This window comes from Dromaius novaehollandiae, chromosome W (assembly GCF_036370855.1).
Source record: "Dromaius novaehollandiae isolate bDroNov1 chromosome W, bDroNov1.hap1, whole genome shotgun sequence".
In the NCBI taxonomy this organism is placed as follows: domain Eukaryota; kingdom Metazoa; phylum Chordata; class Aves; order Casuariiformes; family Dromaiidae; genus Dromaius; species Dromaius novaehollandiae.
Genome location: NC_088130.1, coordinates 61,425,285 through 61,444,995, shown reverse-complemented (window position 1 = coordinate 61,444,995; position 19,711 = coordinate 61,425,285). Strand labels below are relative to the sequence as shown.

The following is a 19,711-nucleotide window of genomic DNA, read 5'->3' as shown; positions in this document are numbered from 1 at the left end:
GCCACCGCCGCCATCCTCCGCACCCTCAACCACCTCTTCACCACTCTCAGCAAAGAAAACACCCCCGCGCACTGGCACAACAGAACCAAGCTCCTCAACCAGCTTCAGCATCAAATCCAACACCTCCAGCAATGCCTCACAGCTGGCAGCAGGCTTTTCAAAAGCCAAGGGCCCCGCAACCTCAACATCACCAGATACTTCCACCACATCCAGAAATTCCTCCGCACCCACAACCACAGCCCCTGCGCCTGGGAAAACGTCCGCCTCATAGCGCAGACTTGCTTCCAACACATCCACAAGCTGACGCGGAGAATGGCAGGCCACTCGGCTCCCTCCCTCCAAACCCATCCTCCTCCAAACACTGTCCCCAATGACAGCCAGAAGACACCAAGCCACACGAGGCATCTACAGCCAGCACTCGGATTCAGCGGCACCACTCTGCCCTCTGCCACACGGGGCTCCACGACGCCTGGGAAACAGGCAGGACAGCGCTGAACCCAGCAGCACCACCACCACGCGGGAGCCAGGCTGCGGCACAGCCCGCACACCCACACCACCCTGCGCTCCCCACGCCCTCAACTTCCATGCAAAGGAAGCTAGAGCAAGGCACAGACGCGCCTCACATCAAGGCACAGCAGCGAAGCTAGCGCAGAAGGGCCAGCAGTTATTACCCAGCGCGTTCGACATCCCTTCTGCACTGCGACCTCCTCTGATGGACACAAAGGTCCCAAGCCCAACTGCTAAAGACTCTCACCCGCCCCTCACTATCTATTAACACATTTTATTTATTTATTTATTTATTTATTTCGTATTTATTCTTTCTATGGAAATAAAGACCTTTGGTAAAAATAAAAGGCGGTCATCAGAAATAAACTACGTGGGAAAAGGCAAGACCCACAAATGCAGGCAGGAAGGACCCTCCCTCCTGCAGCCCACTCTCTGCAAGCCTCTCTCCCTCACCAACAGCCCGCTCCGCCTGCTCTGTGCTGCCATGAGCAGAGGCCCACCCTCCTGGCAATCCACGCCCCACAACAAGCCGCCACCGCCGTCCTCCGCATCCTCCAGCACCTCTTCACCACTCTCAGCAATGAAACCATCCCCGCGCACTGGGACACCCACGCACACCAACAGCTCCTCAACCAGCTCCACGACCAAATCCAACACCTCCAGCAATGCCTCCCTGGCGACGACACCCATTTCAAAAGCCAAGGGCCCCGCAACCCCTGGCTCAGCATCACCAGATACTTCCGGCGCATCCAGGACTTCCTCCGCACCCACCACCACAGCCCCTGCGCCTGGGACAACGTCCGCCTCCAAGCTCACACCTGCTTCCAGCGCATCCACCACCTCACCCGCACCATGGCAGATTAGCCACAACCACGGACCCACGCACCCCGCACCCATCACTCCCACAGCACCCTCCTCGCCTGCCCCCCACAACACCCACACCATCCCAACACCACCAACACCACCAACACCACCACCGCGCAGAGCCCAGCGGCACCGTGAACAAGCACGCCCACGCTTCAGCACCCCGCGCACCAACGTCGCCCCACGCACCCCACACCCACGCCTGCTCCCACAGAGCCACCCACCGATGGCAAACACAGACAACCAGCGACAAGGAGAGCTGCCAACACATCTCACCCTCTGCACTCCCCACACCCCTCACCAAGGGAAGCAACTGACGCCAGCAACTTACCCAGACCCTCACCGCCAAAACACACACCTATTTATTTAAATTATTCTATTTATTCTCATAATTGTTTTGCTCTATTTATTCTGCTATTTATTCGAGGCAAATAAAGACCTTTTGTAAAAACTCGGGCGCCACGGACCTCACACAATCATAGCGTGATCATTCCAGGGGGAAGCCACCGCCAGGCGTCCCCTGCTCCAACTCCCTCCTCCAAACAGCTCGCAGGACATCGGGGTGCTCGCCTCCATGTCCACAGGAGGCTGGGACGCCTCCTGTACGGGGACAGCGGCTTAGGCCATCCCACGCGCAAGACCTTGCACTGGCCCTTCTTCAACTTCAGCAGCTTCCCACCACACCATCTACTTCTCCCGCCTCTCCAGGTCCCCCCGCTCAGCAGCAGCCCTGCCCTCCAGCACATTCATCGCTCCGCTCCGCTGCGGCGCTGGCCGCCGCAACCGTCCGCAGAGCCAGCCGTCCCATCACCCGCGGTGGCAGCACACGCAGCAAACAGCTCTGGCCCCAACACCCACCCAGACGCCAGGCACCCCACCACTTACTGCCTGCCAACACCATGCCCTGCACCACTGACCGCAGCTCTTCCCACAGCACCATTCCCCTTCGCCGCACACCCACCTCCTCCTCCACCGCTGCAGCACACACCTCACCAATGGGGCAGCAGGCAAAACAGGCAAGACTCCGTCAAAGGCCTTCCCAAAATCACCGCATACAACACCCACTGCTCCACCCTGCTCAACACCACCGCTCACCTCCTTCTACCAACCCAGCATCCCAGGCACGCAGCACCTGCCCTTGCAAAACGCAGCCTGCCTCCCTCCACAGCACTCAGCTCTTCAGAAATACCCGCCCAGACAAACCGCCGCCAGAAACAGCCCAGCAACTGCCTGCAGCCTCGACGGCCTCCGCTTCCCTCCATCCTCCCCCTCGCCCTTCGCCAGCACGGCACCAACGCCTGCCTTTTGCCACTCGGCACCGACCTCCTCCAATGGCCAAAAGCACCTCGCAACAGGGAGACGCAGCGCCCTCCCAAAGACGTCCAACACCTCCTTCAACACCCACGGCCGCATCCCATGTGCTCACAGGCACTCCTGCACACCCAAGGGCCTTAACGGACCCCCGCCTCTTCCTTCCCCGACCCGTGCGCACACCTTCACTCCCACACAGCCTCTCCAAACAGCCCCACACACTTGCGAGGCCCAAGCACAAGCCTTACCAACAACAACCAGCACACAACAGGCTCCCAGGACCTCAGCCTCTTCCCAAGCCCTTCTCACTAACCTTCCCGTACCCAGGCAGACACGCGCCCATGCTCTCCTTAGCCTGACACTGATCACCCAGCGACCTGCAGAAACCCTTCTCCTTCCAGCTCCACCTCACCTTGGCCTTGCCTGACTCCAACCCTACACGCCCACACAGGCTCTCCATTCCCCTCCCAAGCAGCCTCTCCTCGCCCTCCCAACACCACCTCTGCTCTCCCCTCTTGCTTGGCCAACAGCGCCATCTTCACCCACACTGCCCGCCTGCCACGACTCCTCCACGGGCCCCACATCGCCACAGACCATTCACGGGCTCCCAGAAGGCACTCCTGGAAGATCACACAGCTCTCCGTGGCCCCGCGCCACACCGAGGCGCTTCCCCACCCCTTTGCACCAGCCAACGCCTCTTCCTTCCGCCTCACTAGCGGCTCCAACACGCCAGCTCGCCACAGCACTTCATCCATCACCACCGGGACCAGATTCTATTCAACGCGCCCCAGCAACCCCCAGGACACCTGGCAACCACCCCTATTGTCCCTTCCAGCACCTACTCGGGGGCTGCAAGTCAACCGGGACGACCAGCACCTCTCACTCCCCGGCTCTCTCCTCCTCCCAAAGCAAGGCAGCATCTGCCCCTCACTCTTCAGCACTACGCCTGCAGCACACCCCCACTCCACCACCACCTCTCCTCATCTCTCCCCTCAGCCTCGCCCCGCAAACTCCGGCCTGCTTCGCCACCTGTCCCGCTCCAGACCTCCACGCGCTCAACACTCCCCTGCACACACAGCACAACCCCGCCTCCACCCCAGCCCACGCTCTCCGGGCTTCCCAGGCGCTTGCCCTCCGCTCCACCTCTCCAATTCAACAACCTGACCAACCACCTCTCCGTCATCCCACACAGCTCACACCTCTGCAGCTCTGCACCGACTCTGCACTACCACTCCAAACGGCGACCAACGCCTTCCCACAATGACACTTGCACGCTCAAATGTGGTACCCACAGGCGCCATGCCCTCTCCCCTCCAGCTTTCACCCTTCTCAACACCACGCTGCACAAACACCTCACACACCAACAACCCCCTCCGAACAACCCTCCTTCCACCTCTGCCCTGCACCACACACCTCCCCACGCCTCTTCCCAACAGAACCATACCACCATCCCCGCCAAGGGCCATTCTCGGCCTCTCGATGCACACTGCAGGCAAGCAGGCAGAGAAGGCAGAGCCAGACTCCGCTCGCACGGACACACGCTCACCACCACACGCAAAGGCAGGAGCGCAAACACCACAATTTCTTCCCCAAGCAGCACAAAACACCCACGCACGCGCGCACACACACACACACGCCAACCATCGCGGGACGCAAACACACTAAAGGGCAGCACACAAACTATGGCACCTTCGTCCAGGCACACACTCAAAGCTCAACTGCACGAAGCCCTGAGCCACCTCCTCTAACGCAACCTGCCCAACGTGCCAGGCTGCACCACACGCCACCCAACGCTCCCCCAAAATACGGCACACGGCAACACTCCCAGAGCACGAAGAGCACTCACACGCTAACGGGAAAACAAAAAGAACCGGCAGCCTGAAAGCAAAAGCAACACAACGAATGCGAGGACATTACATCAAGAAAACAGAGCTGGGGAGGCAGGGAAATTCAAACGCACTAAGCAGCCACCACACCACAACAGCAAGGCGAAAGGGAAACACCCCAACACACCCCCACCAGCACAGCTGCCCCAAAGGCCTCCACCACGGGCACTTTCACATCCCCCATGCAAACACAACAAGGTAACAGCCAGACCTCCCCCACACACCACAAACACGCCGGCCCACAAGCACACTTCCGCAAACACCGCAAAAGCCACCAAAGCCAACAACCAAAACCGAAAACGAGAACAGGAAATTCTTCGCAACTAGAAAACGGAAAAGGGAAAGATGCCGCACCAAATAAAGACGGGCACACAGCACAGCCTCAAGCACACCGCTCGCCAACACCACCAAGGCTGACAAGCCTCCTGCACCGCACCACCGCGCAACCGAACACACCACCATGCCTGCGCCTGCAACACGACACCCCTGCCTGTGGCATGGCACCCCCGTGCTCCTGCTCCTCCTGCCCGCTCTCGCCACTGCCCTCGGCTGCGCCAACCTCCGCACCCAACAGAGCACCTTCAACTGGCACAGCCTCCAGCTCCTCAAAGACATGGCTCCCAGCTCGCCTCCATCCTGCGCCCAACACGACAAGCCTCTCCCCTTCCCCGACACCCTCCTGGCAATCCACAACCCACAACAAGCCACCGCCGCCATCCACCGCACCCTCAACCACCTCTTCACCACTCTCAGCGAAGAAAACACCCCCGCGCACTGGCACAACAGAACCAAGCTCCTCAACCAGCTTCAGCATCAAATCCAACACCTCCAGCAATGCCTCACAGCTGGCAGCAGGCATTTCAAAAGCCAAGGGCCCCGCAACCTCAACATCACCAGATACTTCCACCACATCCAGAAATTCCTCCACACCCACAACCACAGCCCCTGCGCCTGGGAAAACGTCCGCCTCATAGCGCAGACTTGCTTCCAACACATCCACAAGCTGACGCGGAGAATGGCAGGCCACTCGGCTCCCTCCCTCCAAACCCATCCTCCTCCAAACACTGTCCCCAATGACAGCCAGAAGACACCAAGCCACGCGAGGCATCTACAGCCAGCACTCGGATTCAGCGGCACCACTCTGCCCTCTGCCACACGGGGCTCCACGACGCCTGGGAAACAGGCAGGACAGCGCTGAACCCAGCAGCACCACCACCACGCGGGAGCCAGGCTGCGGCACAGCCCGCACACCCACACCACCCTGCGCTCCCCACGCCCTCAACTTCCATGCAAAGGAAGCTAGAGCAAGGCACAGACGCGCCTCACATCAAGGCACAGCAGCGAAGCTAGCGCAGAAGGGCCAGCAGTTATTACCCAGCGCGTTCGACATCCCTTCTGCACTGCGACCTCCTCTGATGGACACAAAGGTCCCAAGCCCAACTGCTAAAGACTCTCACCCGCCCCTCACTATCTATTAACACATTTTATTTATTTATTTATTTATTTCGTATTTATTCTTTCTATGGAAATAAAGACCTTTGGTAAAAATAAAAGGTGGTCATCAGGAATAAACTACGTGGGAAAAGGCAAGACCCACAAATGCAGGCAGGAAGGACCCTCCCTCCTGCAGCCCACTCTCTGCAAGCCTCTCTCCCTCACCAACAGCCCGCTCCGCCTGCTCTGTGCTGCCATGAGCAGAGGCCCCCAAAGCCCCTTAAGCACAGGCCCCCAAAGCCCCTTGAGCACAACCCCACAGCAAGACCTGGCCACCAAGCAGGCAGGCCGAGCAAAGACCACCCTTCCAGGGGCAGGCGGGGGAACACTCCAAGGGCCACGGCTCTTCACATCAAAGGCGACAACCCGAGACTGCAGGCCCCGCAAAACAGTGCCCAGCCCACTACTACAAGCCTGCGAGAGGGCTGCGAACAGCTTCACCCTCACCCCTACATGCCACCGCAGCCCTCCAAGCCCCCAGGGCTCTCCCACTGAAGCCACACGCTCACGGGGGCCTGCACCCACATGCTCAACGTCACGCCCGTCCCGCAACGCGGTTCCCAACACAAACCAACCCGGGGCCTGCCGAGCCACGCGGCTCTCACGCCTCAAGCCCACCCCGCCCACCCCACCCAACACGGGCCACAGCGCAAGGCTCTGCTCCTTCCGCTCCTTCACTGCTCCTGCCCTTGCCCAACAACCATCCCGCAGCCTCCACAACTCACCACCTCAACACCGCCTGCCCCAAGCTCTCCTCACCTCCCAACACACTCCCGCTCCCTTCCCAACCCTCTCCCAGACACAAGGCACCACACCCACACACACTTACACCCCGCACCCACAAACCACCCCTCCATCACAACCAAACCTCTCGCCGACACACAAAGCTTTCCGCCACGCCACACCACCCACAAGGCTCGCCCCCAAGAAGCCACCAGGGCACCCATCAAAGCCTGCAGTGGCGTTTACACAAGCAGCGGCACCCTGGGGCTACCAGGTCCCCCAGGAAGAGCCCCAAAGGCCACACAAAACAGCAGCAGGGCACCCAGCAGCGCCTCCACAGCTACAAGCACCAGGGCCCCTCCAGGCCTCTCCCACTCACGCCACAGCTCACACACCAGCAACCACAGGGCCAACTGGGCACCTGCCTCGCAGCACAGAGCACGCTAGTGCTGCCTTTCTTCATCCCAGCACGTCCTCAGCAAGCAAAAAGCAACATCCCCCAAACACCACCACCCGCGCCTACAACGAGGGCCTCTCCTACCCAGCAAGCACAGAGCAGCGCAACAGCAGCGGACCACGCCAAGAGGGCTGCCCAGGCACCAGCTCTTCCATCGCCCTCCAAACACCAGGGCCACCACTAACCCAAAAGCCTCCCTCTGCCCTAGCTGCTTCCCTCCCCCACCCCACAACTAAGCCAGGCCAGCACAACCCCAAAGCTAAGCCTGCTCTGCACTCCCCCCGCACGTCAAACACTGCGTGGCCGAAGGACACCGCGCTCCTTGCTCGCTGGCAGGGCCACAACGGCCATGCACTTCCACCACCTCGCCATCCCTACAACGACATGCAGAAGGACAAACGCAAAACGGCACACCGCATGCAGCCGCAGAGCAAGGAAGGGAAACACACGGCACCACATACATTCGGGGACACAGCAAGAGCCCTCGGAAGCACAAGCGAGCCCCAGGGCACGCTGAACACCTCCTGACGTCCCTGCTAACCACAAGTCTCCCCTAAGCCTGGCCACGGCAGACCTTACTGCTCCCTTCAGACACCTCACGCAAGCACGCACCAACGACTGAGCCAGACTCTTCTCCGACACAAAAACAGACAGCATGAGAGTTGAGGGCACAAGTCCGAACACGGGAAAGGCAAAAACAAGAGGAAGAAAAAAAACTACTATCACCTTCACAAGAAAGGGGAAAGAGCGCCGCAACATGAGTTGGGAAGGCTGTGCGAATCTCCATCTCTGCAGATACGTAAAGTGCAACTGCACGAGGCCCTGAGCCACCTCCTCTACAACAACCTGCCCGCCGCACCAGGCTGCACCACACGCCTCCCAACGCTCCCCCAAAATACGGCACACGGCAACACTCCCAGAGCACGAAGAGCACTCACACGCTAACGGGAAAACAAAAAGAACCGGCAGCCTGAAAGCAAAAGCAACACAACGAATGCGAGGACATTACATCAAGAAAACAGAGCTGGGGAGGCAGGGAAATTCAAACGCACTAAGCGGCCACCACACCACACCAGCAAGGCGAAAGGGAAACACCCCAACACACCCCCACCAGCACAGCTGCCCCAAAGGCCTCCACCACGGGCACTTTCACATCCCCCACGCAAACACAACAAGGCAACAGCCAGACACCCCACCCCAAACACACCTGTCCCCAAAACACCAACCACAGCACCACGCAAGCATAACCACCGCCCTCCAAGGCACCGCGGACCCACAAGCGCACTTCCGCAAACACCGCAAAAGCCACCAAAGCCAACAACCAAAACCGAAAACGAGAGCAGGAAATTCCTCACAACTAGAAAACGGAAAAGGGAAAGATGCCGCACCAAATAAAGATAGGCACACAGCACAGCCTCAAGCACACCGCTCGCCAACACCACCAAGGCTGACAAGCCTCCTGCACCGCACCACCAAACACACCACCATGCCTGCGCCTGCAACACGACACCCCTGCCTGTGGCATGGCACCCCCGTGCTCCTGCTCCTCCTGCCCGCTCTCGCCACTGCCCTCGGCTGCGCCAACCTCCGCACCCAACAGAGCACCTTCAACTGGCACAGCCTCCAGCTCCTCAACGACATGGCTCCCAGCCCGCCGCAGCCCTGCGCCCAACACAACGAGCCTTTCTCCTTCCCCAACACCCTCCTGGCAATCCACGCCCCACAACAAGCCGCCACCGCCGTCCTCCGCATCCTCCAGCACCTCTTCACCACTCTCAGCAATGAAACCATCCCTGCGCACTGGGACACCCACGCACACCAACAGCTCCTCAACCAGCTCCACGACCAAATCCAACACCTCCAGCAATGCCTCCCTGGCGACGACACCCATTTCAAAAGCCAAGGGCCCCGCAACCCCTGGCTCAGCATCACCAGATACTTCCGGCGCATCCAGGACTTCCTCCGCACCCACCACCACAGCCCCTGCGCCTGGGACAACGTCCGCCTCCAAGCTCACACCTGCTTCCAGCGCATCCACAACCTCACCCGCACCATGGCAGATTAGCCACAACCACGGACCCACGCACCCCGCACCCATCACTCCCACAGCACCCTCCTCGCCTGCCCCCCACAACACCCACACCATCCCAACACCACCAACACCACCAACACCACCAACACCACCAACACCACCAACACCACCAACACCACCAACACCACCAACACCACCAACACCACCAACACCACCAACACCACCAACACCACCAACACCACCACCGCGCAGAGCCCAGCGGCACCGTGAACAAGCACGCCCACGCTTCAGCACCCCGCGCACCAACGTCGCCCCACGCACCCCACACCCACGCCTGCTCCCACAGAGCCACCCACCGATGGCAAACACAGACAACCAGCGACAAGGAGAGCTGCCAACACATCTCGCCCTCTGCACTCCCCACACCCCTCACCAAGGGAAGCAACTGACACCAGCAACTTACCCAGACCCTCACCGCCAAAACACACACCTATTTATTTAAATTATTCTATTTATTCTCATAATTGTTTTGCTCTATTTACTCTGCTATTTATTCGAGGCAAATAAAGACCTTTTGTAAAAACTCGGGCGCCACGGACCTCACACAATCATAGCGTGATCATTCCAGGGGGAAGCCACCGCCAGGCGTCCCCTGCTCCAACTCCCTCCTCCAAACAGCTCGCAGGACATCGGGGTGCTCGCCTCCATGTCCACAGGAGGCTGGGACGCCTCCTGTACGGGGACAGCGGCTTAGGCCATCCCACGCGCAAGACCTTGCACTGGCCCTTCTTCAACTTCAGCAGCTTCCCACCACACCATCTACTTCTCCCGCCTCTCCAGGTCCCCCCGCTCAGCAGCAGCCCTGCCCTCCAGCACATTCATCGCTCCGCTCCGCTGCGGCGCTGGCCGCCGCAACCGTCCGCAGAGCCAGCCGTCCCATCACCCGCGGTGGCAGCACACGCAGCAAACAGCTCTGGCCCCAACACCCACCCAGACGCCAGGCACCCCACCACTTACTGCCTGCCAACACCATGCCCTGCACCACTGACCGCAGCTCTTCCCACAGCACCATTCCCCTTCGCCGCACACCCACCTCCTCCTCCACCGCTGCAGCACACACCTCACCAATGGGGCAGCAGGCAAAACAGGCAAGACTCCGTCAAAGGCCTTCCCAAAATCACCGCATACAACACCCACTGCTCCACCCTGCTCAACACCACCGCTCACCTCCTTCTACCAACCCAGCATCCCAGGCACGCAGCACCTGCCCTTGCAAAACGCAGCCTGCCTCCCTCCACAGCACTCAGCTCTTCAGAAATACCCGCCCAGACAAACCGCCGCCAGAAACAGCCCAGCAACTGCCTGCAGCCTCGACGGCCTCCGCTTCCCTCCATCCTCCCCCTCGCCCTTCGCCAGCACGGCACCAACGCCTGCCTTTTGCCACTCGGCACCGACCTCCTCCAATGGCCAAAAGCACCTCGCAACAGGGAGACGCAGCGCCCTCCCAAAGACGTCCAACACCTCCTTCAACACCCACGGCCGCATCCCATGTGCTCACAGGCACTCCTGCACACCCAAGGGCCTTAACGGACCCCCGCCTCTTCCTTCCCCGACCCGTGCGCACACCTTCACTCCCACACAGCCTCTCCAAACAGCCCCACACACTTGCGAGGCCCAAGCACAAGCCTTACCAACAACAACCAGCACACAACAGGCTCCCAGGACCTCAGCCTCTTCCCAAGCCCTTCTCACTACCTTCCCGTACCCAGGCAGACACGCGCCCATGCTCTCCTTAGCCTGACACTGATCACCCAGCGACCTGCAGAAACCCTTCTCCTTCCAGCTCCACCTCACCTTGGCCTTGCCTGACTCCAACCCTACACGCCCACACAGGCTCTCCATTCCCCTCCCAAGCAGCCTCTCCTCGCCCTCCCAACACCACCTCTGCTCTCCCCTCTTGCTTGGCCAACAGCGCCATCTTCACCCACACTGCCCGCCTGCCACGACTCCTCCACGGGCCCCACATCGCCACAGACCATTCACGGGCTCCCAGAAGGCACTCCTGGAAGATCACACAGCTCTCCGTGGCCCCGCACCACACCGAGGCGCTTCCCCACCCTTTTGCACCAGCCAACGCCTCTTCCTTCCGCCTCACTAGCGGCTCCAACACGCCAGCTCGCCACAGCACTTCATCCATCACCACCGGGACCAGATTCTATTCAACGCGCCCCAGCAACCCCCAGGATACCTGGCAACCACCCCTATTGTCCCTTCCAGCACCTACTCGGGGGCTGCAAGTCAACCGGGACGACCAGCACCTCTCACTCCCCGGCTCTCTCCTCCTCCCAAAGCAAGGCAGCATCTGCCCCTCACTCTTCAGCACTACGCCTGCAGCACACCCCCACTCCACCACCACCTCTCCTCATCTCTCCCCTCAGCCTCGCCCCGCAAACTCCGGCCTGCTTCGCCACCTGTCCCGCTCCAGACCTCCACGCGCTCAACACTCCCCTGCACACACAGCACAACCCCGCCTCCACCCCAGCCCACGCTCTCCGGGCTTCCCAGGCACTTGCCCTCCGCTCCACCTCTCCAATTCAACAACCTGACCAACCACCTCTCCGTCATCCCACACAGCTCACACCTCTGCAGCTCTGCACCGACTCTGCACTACCACTCCAAACGGCGACCAACGCCTTCCCACAATGACACTTGCACGCTCAAATGTGGTACCCACAGGCGCCATGCCCTCTCCCCTCCAGCTTTCACCCTTCTCAACACCACGCTGCACAAACACCTCACACACCAACAACCCCCTCCGAACAACCCTCCTTCCACCTCTGCCCTGCACCACACACCTCCCCACGCCTCTTCCCAACAGAACCATACCACCATCCCCGCCAAGGGCCATTCTCGGCCTCTCGATGCACACTGCAGGCAAGCAGGCAGAGAAGGCAGAGCCAGACTCCGCTCGCACGGACACACGCTCACCACCACACGCAAAGGCAGGAGCGCAAACACCACAATTTCTTCCCCAAGCAGCACAAAACACCCACGCGCGCGCGCACACACACACACACACACGCCAACCATCGCGGGACGCAAACACACTAAAGGGCAGCACACAAACTATGGCACCTTCGTCCAGGCACACACTCAAAGCTCAACTGCACGAAGCCCTGAGCCACCTCCTCTAACGCAACCTGCCCAACGTGCCAGGCTGCACCACACGCCACCCAACGCTCCCCCAAAATACGGCACACGGCAACACTCCCAGAGCACGAAGAGCACTCACACGCTAACGGGAAAACAAAAAGAACCGGCAGCCTGAAAGCAAAAGCAACACAACGAATGCGAGGACATTTCATCAAGAAAACAGAGCTGGGGAGGCAGGGAAATTCAAACGCACTAAGCGGCCACCACACCACACCGGCAAGGCGAAAGGGAAACACCCCAACACACCCCCACCAGCACAGCTGCCCCAAAGGCCTCCACCACGGGCACTTTCACATCCCCCATGCAAACACAACAAGGTAACAGCCAGACCTCCCCCACACACCACAAACACGCCGGCCCACAAGCACACTTCCGCAAACACCGCAAAAGCCACCAAAGCCAACAACCAAAACCGAAAACGAGAACAGGAAATTCTTCGCAACTAGAAAACGGAAAAGGGAAAGATGCCGCACCAAATAAAGACAGGCACACAGCACAGCCTCAAGCACACCGCTCGCCAACACCACCAAGGCTGACAAGCCTCCTGCACCGCACCACCACGCAACCGAACACACCACCATGCCTGCGCCTGCAACACGACACCCCTGCCTGTGGCATGGCACCCCCGTGCTCCTGCTCCTCCTGCCCGCTCTCGCCACTGCCCTCGGCTGCGCCAACCTCCGCACCCAACAGAGCACCTTCAACTGGCACAGCCTCCAGCTCCTCAAAGACATGGCTCCCAGCTCGCCTCCATCCTGCGCCCAACACGACGAGCCTCTCCCCTTCCCCGACACCCTCCTGGCAATCCACAACCCACAACAAGCCACCGCCGCCATCCTCCGCACCCTCAACCACCTCTTCACCACTCTCAGCGAAGAAAACACCCCCGCGCACTGGCACAACAGAACCAAGCTCCTCAACCAGCTTCAGCATCAAATCCAACACCTCCAGCAATGCCTCACAGCTGGCAGCAGGCTTTTCAAAAGCCAAGGGCCCCGCAACCTCAACATCACCAGATACTTCCACCACATCCAGAAATTCCTCCACACCCACAACCACAGCCCCTGCGCCTGGGAAAACGTCCGCCTCATAGCGCAGACTTGCTTCCAACACATCCACAAGCTGACGCGGAGAATGGCAGGCCACTCGGCTCCCTCCCTCCAAACCCATCCTCCTCCAAACACTGTCCCCAATGACAGCCAGAAGACACCAAGCCACGAGAGGCATCTACAGCCAGCACTCGGATTCAGCGGCACCACTCTGCCCTCTGCCACACGGGGCTCCACGACGCCTGGGAAACAGGCAGGACAGCGCTGAACCCAGCAGCACCACCACCACGCGGGAGCCAGGCTGCGGCACAGCCCGCACACCCACACCACCCTGCGCTCCCCACGCCCTCAACTTCCATGCAAAGGAAGCTAGAGCAAGGCACAGACGCGCCTCACATCAAGGCACAGCAGCGAAGCTAGCGCAGAAGGGCCAGCAGTTATTACCCAGCGCGTTCGACATCCCTTCTGCACTGCGACCTCCTCTGATGGACACAAAGGTCCCAAGCCCAACTGCTAAAGACTCTCACCCGCCCCTCACTATCTATTAACACATTTTATTTATTTATTTATTTATTTATTTCGTATTTATTCTTTCTATGGAAATAAAGACCTTTGGTAAAAATAAAAGGCGGTCATCAGGAATAAACTACGTGGGAAAAGGCAAGACCCACAAATGCAGGCAGGAAGGACCCTCCCTCCTGCAGCCCACTCTCTGCAAGCTTCTCTCCCTCACCAACAGCCCGCTCCGCCTGCTCTGTGCTGCCATGAGCAGAGGCCCCCAAAGCCCCTTGAGCACAGGCCCCCAAAGCCCCTTGAGCACAACCCCACAGCAAGACCTGGCCACCAAGCAGGCAGGCCGAGCAAAGACCACCCTTCCAGGGGCAGGCGGGGGAACACTCCAAGGGCCACGGCTCTTCACATCAAAGGCAACACCCCGAGACTGCAGCCCCCGCAAAACAGTGCCCAGCCCACTACTACAAGCCTGCGAGAGGGCTGCGAACAGCTTCACCCTCACCCCTACATGCCACCGCAGCCCTCCAAGCCCCCAGGGCTCTCCCACTGAAGCCACACGCTCACGGGGGCCTGCACCCACATGCTCAACGTCACGCCTGTCCCGCAACGCGGTTCCCAACACAAACCAACCTGGGGCCTGCCGAGCCACGCGGCTCTCACGCCTCAAGCCCACCCCGCCCACCCCACCCAACACGGGCCACAGCGCAAGGCTCTGCTCCCTCCGCTCCTTCACTGCTCCTGCCCTTGCCCAACAACCATCCCGCAGCCTCCACAACTCACCACCTCAACACCGCCTGCCCCAAGCTCTCCTCACCTCCCAACACACTCCCGCTCCCTTCCCAACCCTCTCCCAGACACAAGGCACCACACCCACACACACTTACACCCCACACCCACAAACCACCCCTCCATCACAACCAAACCTCTCGCCGACACACAAAGCTTTCCGCCACGCCACACCACCCACAAGGCTCGCCCCCAAGAAGCCACCAGGGCACCCATCAAAGCCTGCAGTGGCGTTTACACAAGCAGCGGCACCCTGGGGCTACCAGGTCCCCCAGGAAGAGCCCCAAAGGCCACACAAAACAGCAGCAGGGCACCCAGCAGCGCCTCCACAGCTACAAGCACCAGGGCCCCTCCAGGCCTCTCCCACTCACGCCACAGCTCACACACCAGCAACCACGGGGCCAACTGGGCACCTGCCTCGCAGCACAGAGCACGCTAGTGCTGCCTTTCTTCATCCCAGCACGTCCTCAGCAAGCAAAAAGCAACATCCCCCAAACACCACCACCCGCGCCTACAACGAGGGCCTCTCCTACCCAGCAAGCACAGAGCAGCGCAACAGCAGCAGACCACGCCAAGAGGGCTGCCCAGGCACCAGCTCTTCCATCGCCCTCCAAACACCAGGGCCACCACTAACCCAAAAGCCTCCCTCTGCCCTAGCTGCTTCCCTCCCCCACCCCACAACTAAGCCAGGCCAGCACAACCCCAAAGCTAAGCCTGCTCTGCACTCCCCCCGCACGTCAAACACTGCGTGGCCGAAGGACACCGCGCTCCTTGCTCGCTGGCAGGGCCACAACGGCCATGCACTTCCACCACCTCGCCATCCCTACAACGACATGCAGAAGGACAAACGCAAAACGGCACACCGCATGCAGCCGCAGAGCAAGGAAGGGAAACACACGGCACCACATACATTCGGGGACACAGCAAGAGCCCTCGGAAGCACAAGCGAGCCCCAGGGCACGCTGAACACCTCCTGACGTCCCTGCTAACCACAAGTCTCCCCTAAGCCTGGCCACGGCAGACCTTACTGCTCCCTTCAGACACCTCACGCAAGCACGCACCAACGACTGAGCCAGACTCTTCTCCGACACAAAAACAGACAGCATGAGAGTTGAGGGCACAAGTCCGAACACGGGAAAGGCAAAAACAAGAGGAAGAAAAAAAACTACTATCACCTTCACAAGAAAGGGGAAAGAGCGCCGCAACATGAGTTGGGAAGGCTGTGCGAATCTCCATCTCTGCAGATACGTAAAGTGCAACTGCACGAGGCCCTGAGCCACCTCCTCTACAACAACCTGCCCGCCGCACCAGGCTGCACCACACGCCTCCCAACGCTCCCCCAAAATATGGCACACGGCAACACTCCCAGAGCACGAAGAGCACTCACACGCTAACAGGAAAACAAAAAGAACCGGCAGCCTGAAAGCAAAAGCAACACAACGAATGCGAGGACATTACATCAAGAAAACAGAGCTGGGGAGGCAGGGAAATTCAAACGCACTAAGCGGCCACCACACCACACCAGCAAGGCGAAAGGGAAACACCCCAACACACCCCCACCAGCACAGCTGCCCCAAAGGCCTCCACCACGGGCACTTTCACATCCCCCACGCAAACACAACAAGGCAACAGCCAGACACCCCACCCCAAACACACCTGTCCCCAAAACACCAACCACAGCACCACGCAAGCATAACCACCGCCCTCCAAGGCACCGCGGACCCACAAGCGCACTTCCGCAAACACCGCAAAAGCCACCAAAGCCAACAACCAAAACCGAAAACGAGAGCAGGAAATTCCTCACAACTAGAAAACGGAAAAGGGAAAGATGCCGCACCAAATAAAGATAGGCACACAGCACAGCCTCAAGCACACCGCTCGCCAACACCACCAAGGCTGACAAGCCTCCTGCACCGCACCACCAAACACACCACCATGCCTGCGCCTGCAACACAACACCCCTGCCTGTGGCATGGCACCCCCGTGCTCCTGCTCCTCCTGCCCGCTCTCGCCACTGCCCTCGGCTGCGCCAACCTCCGCACCCAACAGAGCACCTTCAACTGGCACAGCCTCCAGCTCCTCAACGACATGGCTCCCAGCCCGCCGCAGCCCTGCGCCCAACACAACGAGCCTTTCTCCTTCCCCAACACCCTCCTGGCAATCCACGCCCCACAACAAGCCGCCACCGCCGTCCTCCGCATCCTCCAGCACCTCTTCACCACTCTCAGCAATGAAACCATCCCCGCGCACTGGGACACCCACGCACACCAACAGCTCCTCAACCAGCTCCACGACCAAATCCAACACCTCCAGCAATGCCTCCCTGGCGACGACACCCATTTCAAAAGCCAAGGGCCCCGCAACCCCTGGCTCAGCATCACCAGATACTTCCGGCGCATCCAGGACTTCCTCCGCACCCACCACCACAGCCCCTGCGCCTGGGACAACGTCCGCCTCCAAGCTCACACCTGCTTCCAGCGCATCCACAACCTCACCCGCACCATGGCAGATTAGCCACAACCACGGACCCACGCACCCCGCACCCATCACTCCCACAGCACCCTCCTCGCCTGCCCCCCACAACACCCACACCATCCCAACACCACCAACACCACCAACACCACCACCGCGCAGAGCCCAGCGGCACCGTGAACAAGCACGCCCACGCTTCAGCACCCCGCGCACCAACGTCGCCCCACGCACCCCACACCCACGCCTGCTCCCACAGAGCCACCCACCGATGGCAAACACAGACAACCAGCGACAAGGAGAGCTGCCAACACATCTCGCCCTCTGCACTCTCCACACCCCTCACCAAGGGAAGCAACTGACGCCAGCAACTTACCCAGACCCTCACCGCCAAAACACACACCTATTTATTTAAATTATTCTATTTATTCTCATAATTGTTTTGCTCTATTTATTCTGCTATTTATTCGAGGCAAATAAAGACCTTTTGTAAAAACTCGGGCGCCACGGACCTCACACAATCATAGCGTGATCATTCCAGGGGGAAGCCACCGCCAGGCATCCCCTGCTCCAACTCCCTCCTCCAAACAGCTCGCAGGACATCGGGGTGCTCGCCTCCATGTCCACAGGAGGCTGGGACGCCTCCTGTACGGGGACAGCAGCTTAGGCCATCCCACGCGCAAGACCTTGCACTGGCCCTTCTTCAACTTCAGCAGCTTCCCACCACACCATCTACTTCTCCCGCCTCTCCAGGTCCCCCCGCTCAGCAGCAGCCCTGCCCTCCAGCACATTCATCGCTCCGCTCTGCTGCGGCGCTGGCCGCCGCAACCCTCCGCAGAGCCAGCCGTCCCATCACCCGCGGTGGCAGCACACGCAGCAAACAGCTCTGGCCCCAACACCCACCCAGACGCCAGGCACCCCACCACTTACTGCCTGCCAACACCATGCCCTGCACCACTGACCGCAGCTCTTCCCACAGCACCATTCCCCTTCGCCGCACACCCACCTCCTCCTCCACCGCTGCAGCACACACCTCACCAATGGGGCAGCAGGCAAAACAGGCAAGACTCCGTCAAAGGCCTTCCCAAAATCACCGCATACAACACCCACTGCTCCACCCTGCTCAACACCACCGCTCACCTCCTTCTACCAACCCAGCATCCCAGGCACGCAGCACCTGCCCTTGCAAAACGCAGCCTGCCTCCCTCCACAGCACTCAGCTCTTCAGAAATACCCGCCCAGACAAACCGCCGCCAGAAACAGCCCAGCAACTGCCTGCAGCCTCGACGGCCTCCGCTTCCCTCCATCCTCCCCCTCGCCCTTCGCCAGCACGGCACCAACGCCTGCCTTTTGCCACTCGGCACTGACCTCCTCCAATGGCCAAAAGCACCTCGCAACAGGGAGACGCAGCGCCCTCCCAAAGACGTCCAACACCTCCTTCAACACCCACGGCCGCATCCCATGTGCTCACAGGCACTCCTGCACACCCAAGGGCCTTAACGGACCCCCGCCTCTTCCTTCCCCGACCCGTGAGCACACCTTCACTCCCACACAGCCTCTCCAAACAGCCCCACACACTTGCGAGGCCCAAGCACAAGCCTTACCAACAACAACCAGCACACAACAGGCTCCCAGGACCTCAGCCTCTTCCCAAGCCCTTCTCACTACCTTCCCGTACCCAGGCAGACACGCGCCCATGCTCTCCTTAGCCTGACGCTGATCACCCAGCGACCTGCAGAAACCCTTCTCCTTCCAGCTCCACCTCACCTTGGCCTTGCCTGACTCCAACCCTACACGCCCACACAGGCTCTCCATTCCCCTCCCAAGCAGCCTCTCCTCGCTCTCCCAACACCACCTCTGCTCTCCCCTCTTGCTTGGCCAACAGCGCCATCTTCACCCACACTGCCCGCCTGCCACGACTCCTCCACGGGCCCCACATCGCCACAGACCATTCACGGGCTCCCAGCAGGCACTCCTGGAAGATCACACAGCTCTCCGTGGCCCCGCGCCACACCGAGGCGCTTCCCCACCCCTTTGCACCAGCCAACGCCTCTTCCTTCTGCCTCACTAGCGGCTCCAACACGCCAGCTCGCCACATCACCACCGGGACCAGATTCTCTTCAACGCGCCCCAGCAACCCCCAGGACACCTGGCAACCACCCCTATTGTCCCTTCCAGCACCTACTCGGGGGCTGCAAGTCAACCGGGACGACCAGCACCTCTCACTCCCCGGCTCTCTCCTCCTCCCAAAGCAAGGCAGCATCTGCCCCTCACTCTTCAGCACTACGCCTGTAGCACACCCCCACTCCACCACCACCTCTCCTCATCTCTCCCCTCAGCCTCGCCCCGCAAACTCCGGCCTGCTTCGCCACCTGTCCCGCTCCAGACCTCCACGCGCTCAACACTC

At 60.4% G+C, this 19,711-nt stretch overlaps 5 protein-coding genes across 20 annotated transcripts in view; 4 read left to right on the top strand and 1 right to left on the bottom strand.

Moving 5' to 3' along the window:
* LOC112982207 (ubiquitin-associated protein 2-like) overlaps positions 1–19,711 on the bottom strand; it is a 225,542-nt gene that overhangs the window by 103,172 nt on the left and 102,659 nt on the right. The gene's annotated exons all lie outside the window — the stretch shown is intronic.
* LOC135324250 (interferon-like) lies at positions 5,029–5,559 on the top strand (the record flags this gene model as incomplete). The annotated part of the gene is made up of 1 exon (XM_064500119.1): positions 5,029–5,559. A coding segment is annotated over exon 1 (531 nt), but the record flags the coding sequence as incomplete, so codon positions are not given.
* Positions 8,729–9,375, top strand: LOC135324249 (interferon-like). Its single transcript, XM_064500117.1, has one exon. It carries the CDS (start codon positions 8,729–8,731, stop codon positions 9,305–9,307), a length of 579 nt encoding a protein of 192 aa, XP_064356187.1. The 3' UTR covers positions 9,308–9,375.
* Positions 13,067–13,597, top strand: LOC135324240 (interferon-like; the record flags this gene model as incomplete). Its single annotated transcript, XM_064500058.1, has 1 exon — positions 13,067–13,597. A coding segment is annotated over exon 1 (531 nt), but the record flags the coding sequence as incomplete, so codon positions are not given.
* On the top strand, positions 16,771–17,417 carry LOC135324239 (interferon-like). Its single transcript, XM_064500057.1, has one exon. The coding sequence runs from the start codon at positions 16,771–16,773 to the stop codon at positions 17,347–17,349; it is 579 nt and encodes a 192-aa protein (XP_064356127.1). The 3' UTR covers positions 17,350–17,417.

Bases quoted from the DNA above. Each gene is read 5' to 3' on its own strand.
- LOC135324239 (XM_064500057.1), top strand. From the start codon at position 16,771: ATGCCTGCGCCTGCAACACAACACCCCTGCCTGTGGCATGGCACCCCC.
- LOC135324249 (XM_064500117.1), top strand. From the start codon at position 8,729: ATGCCTGCGCCTGCAACACGACACCCCTGCCTGTGGCATGGCACCCCC.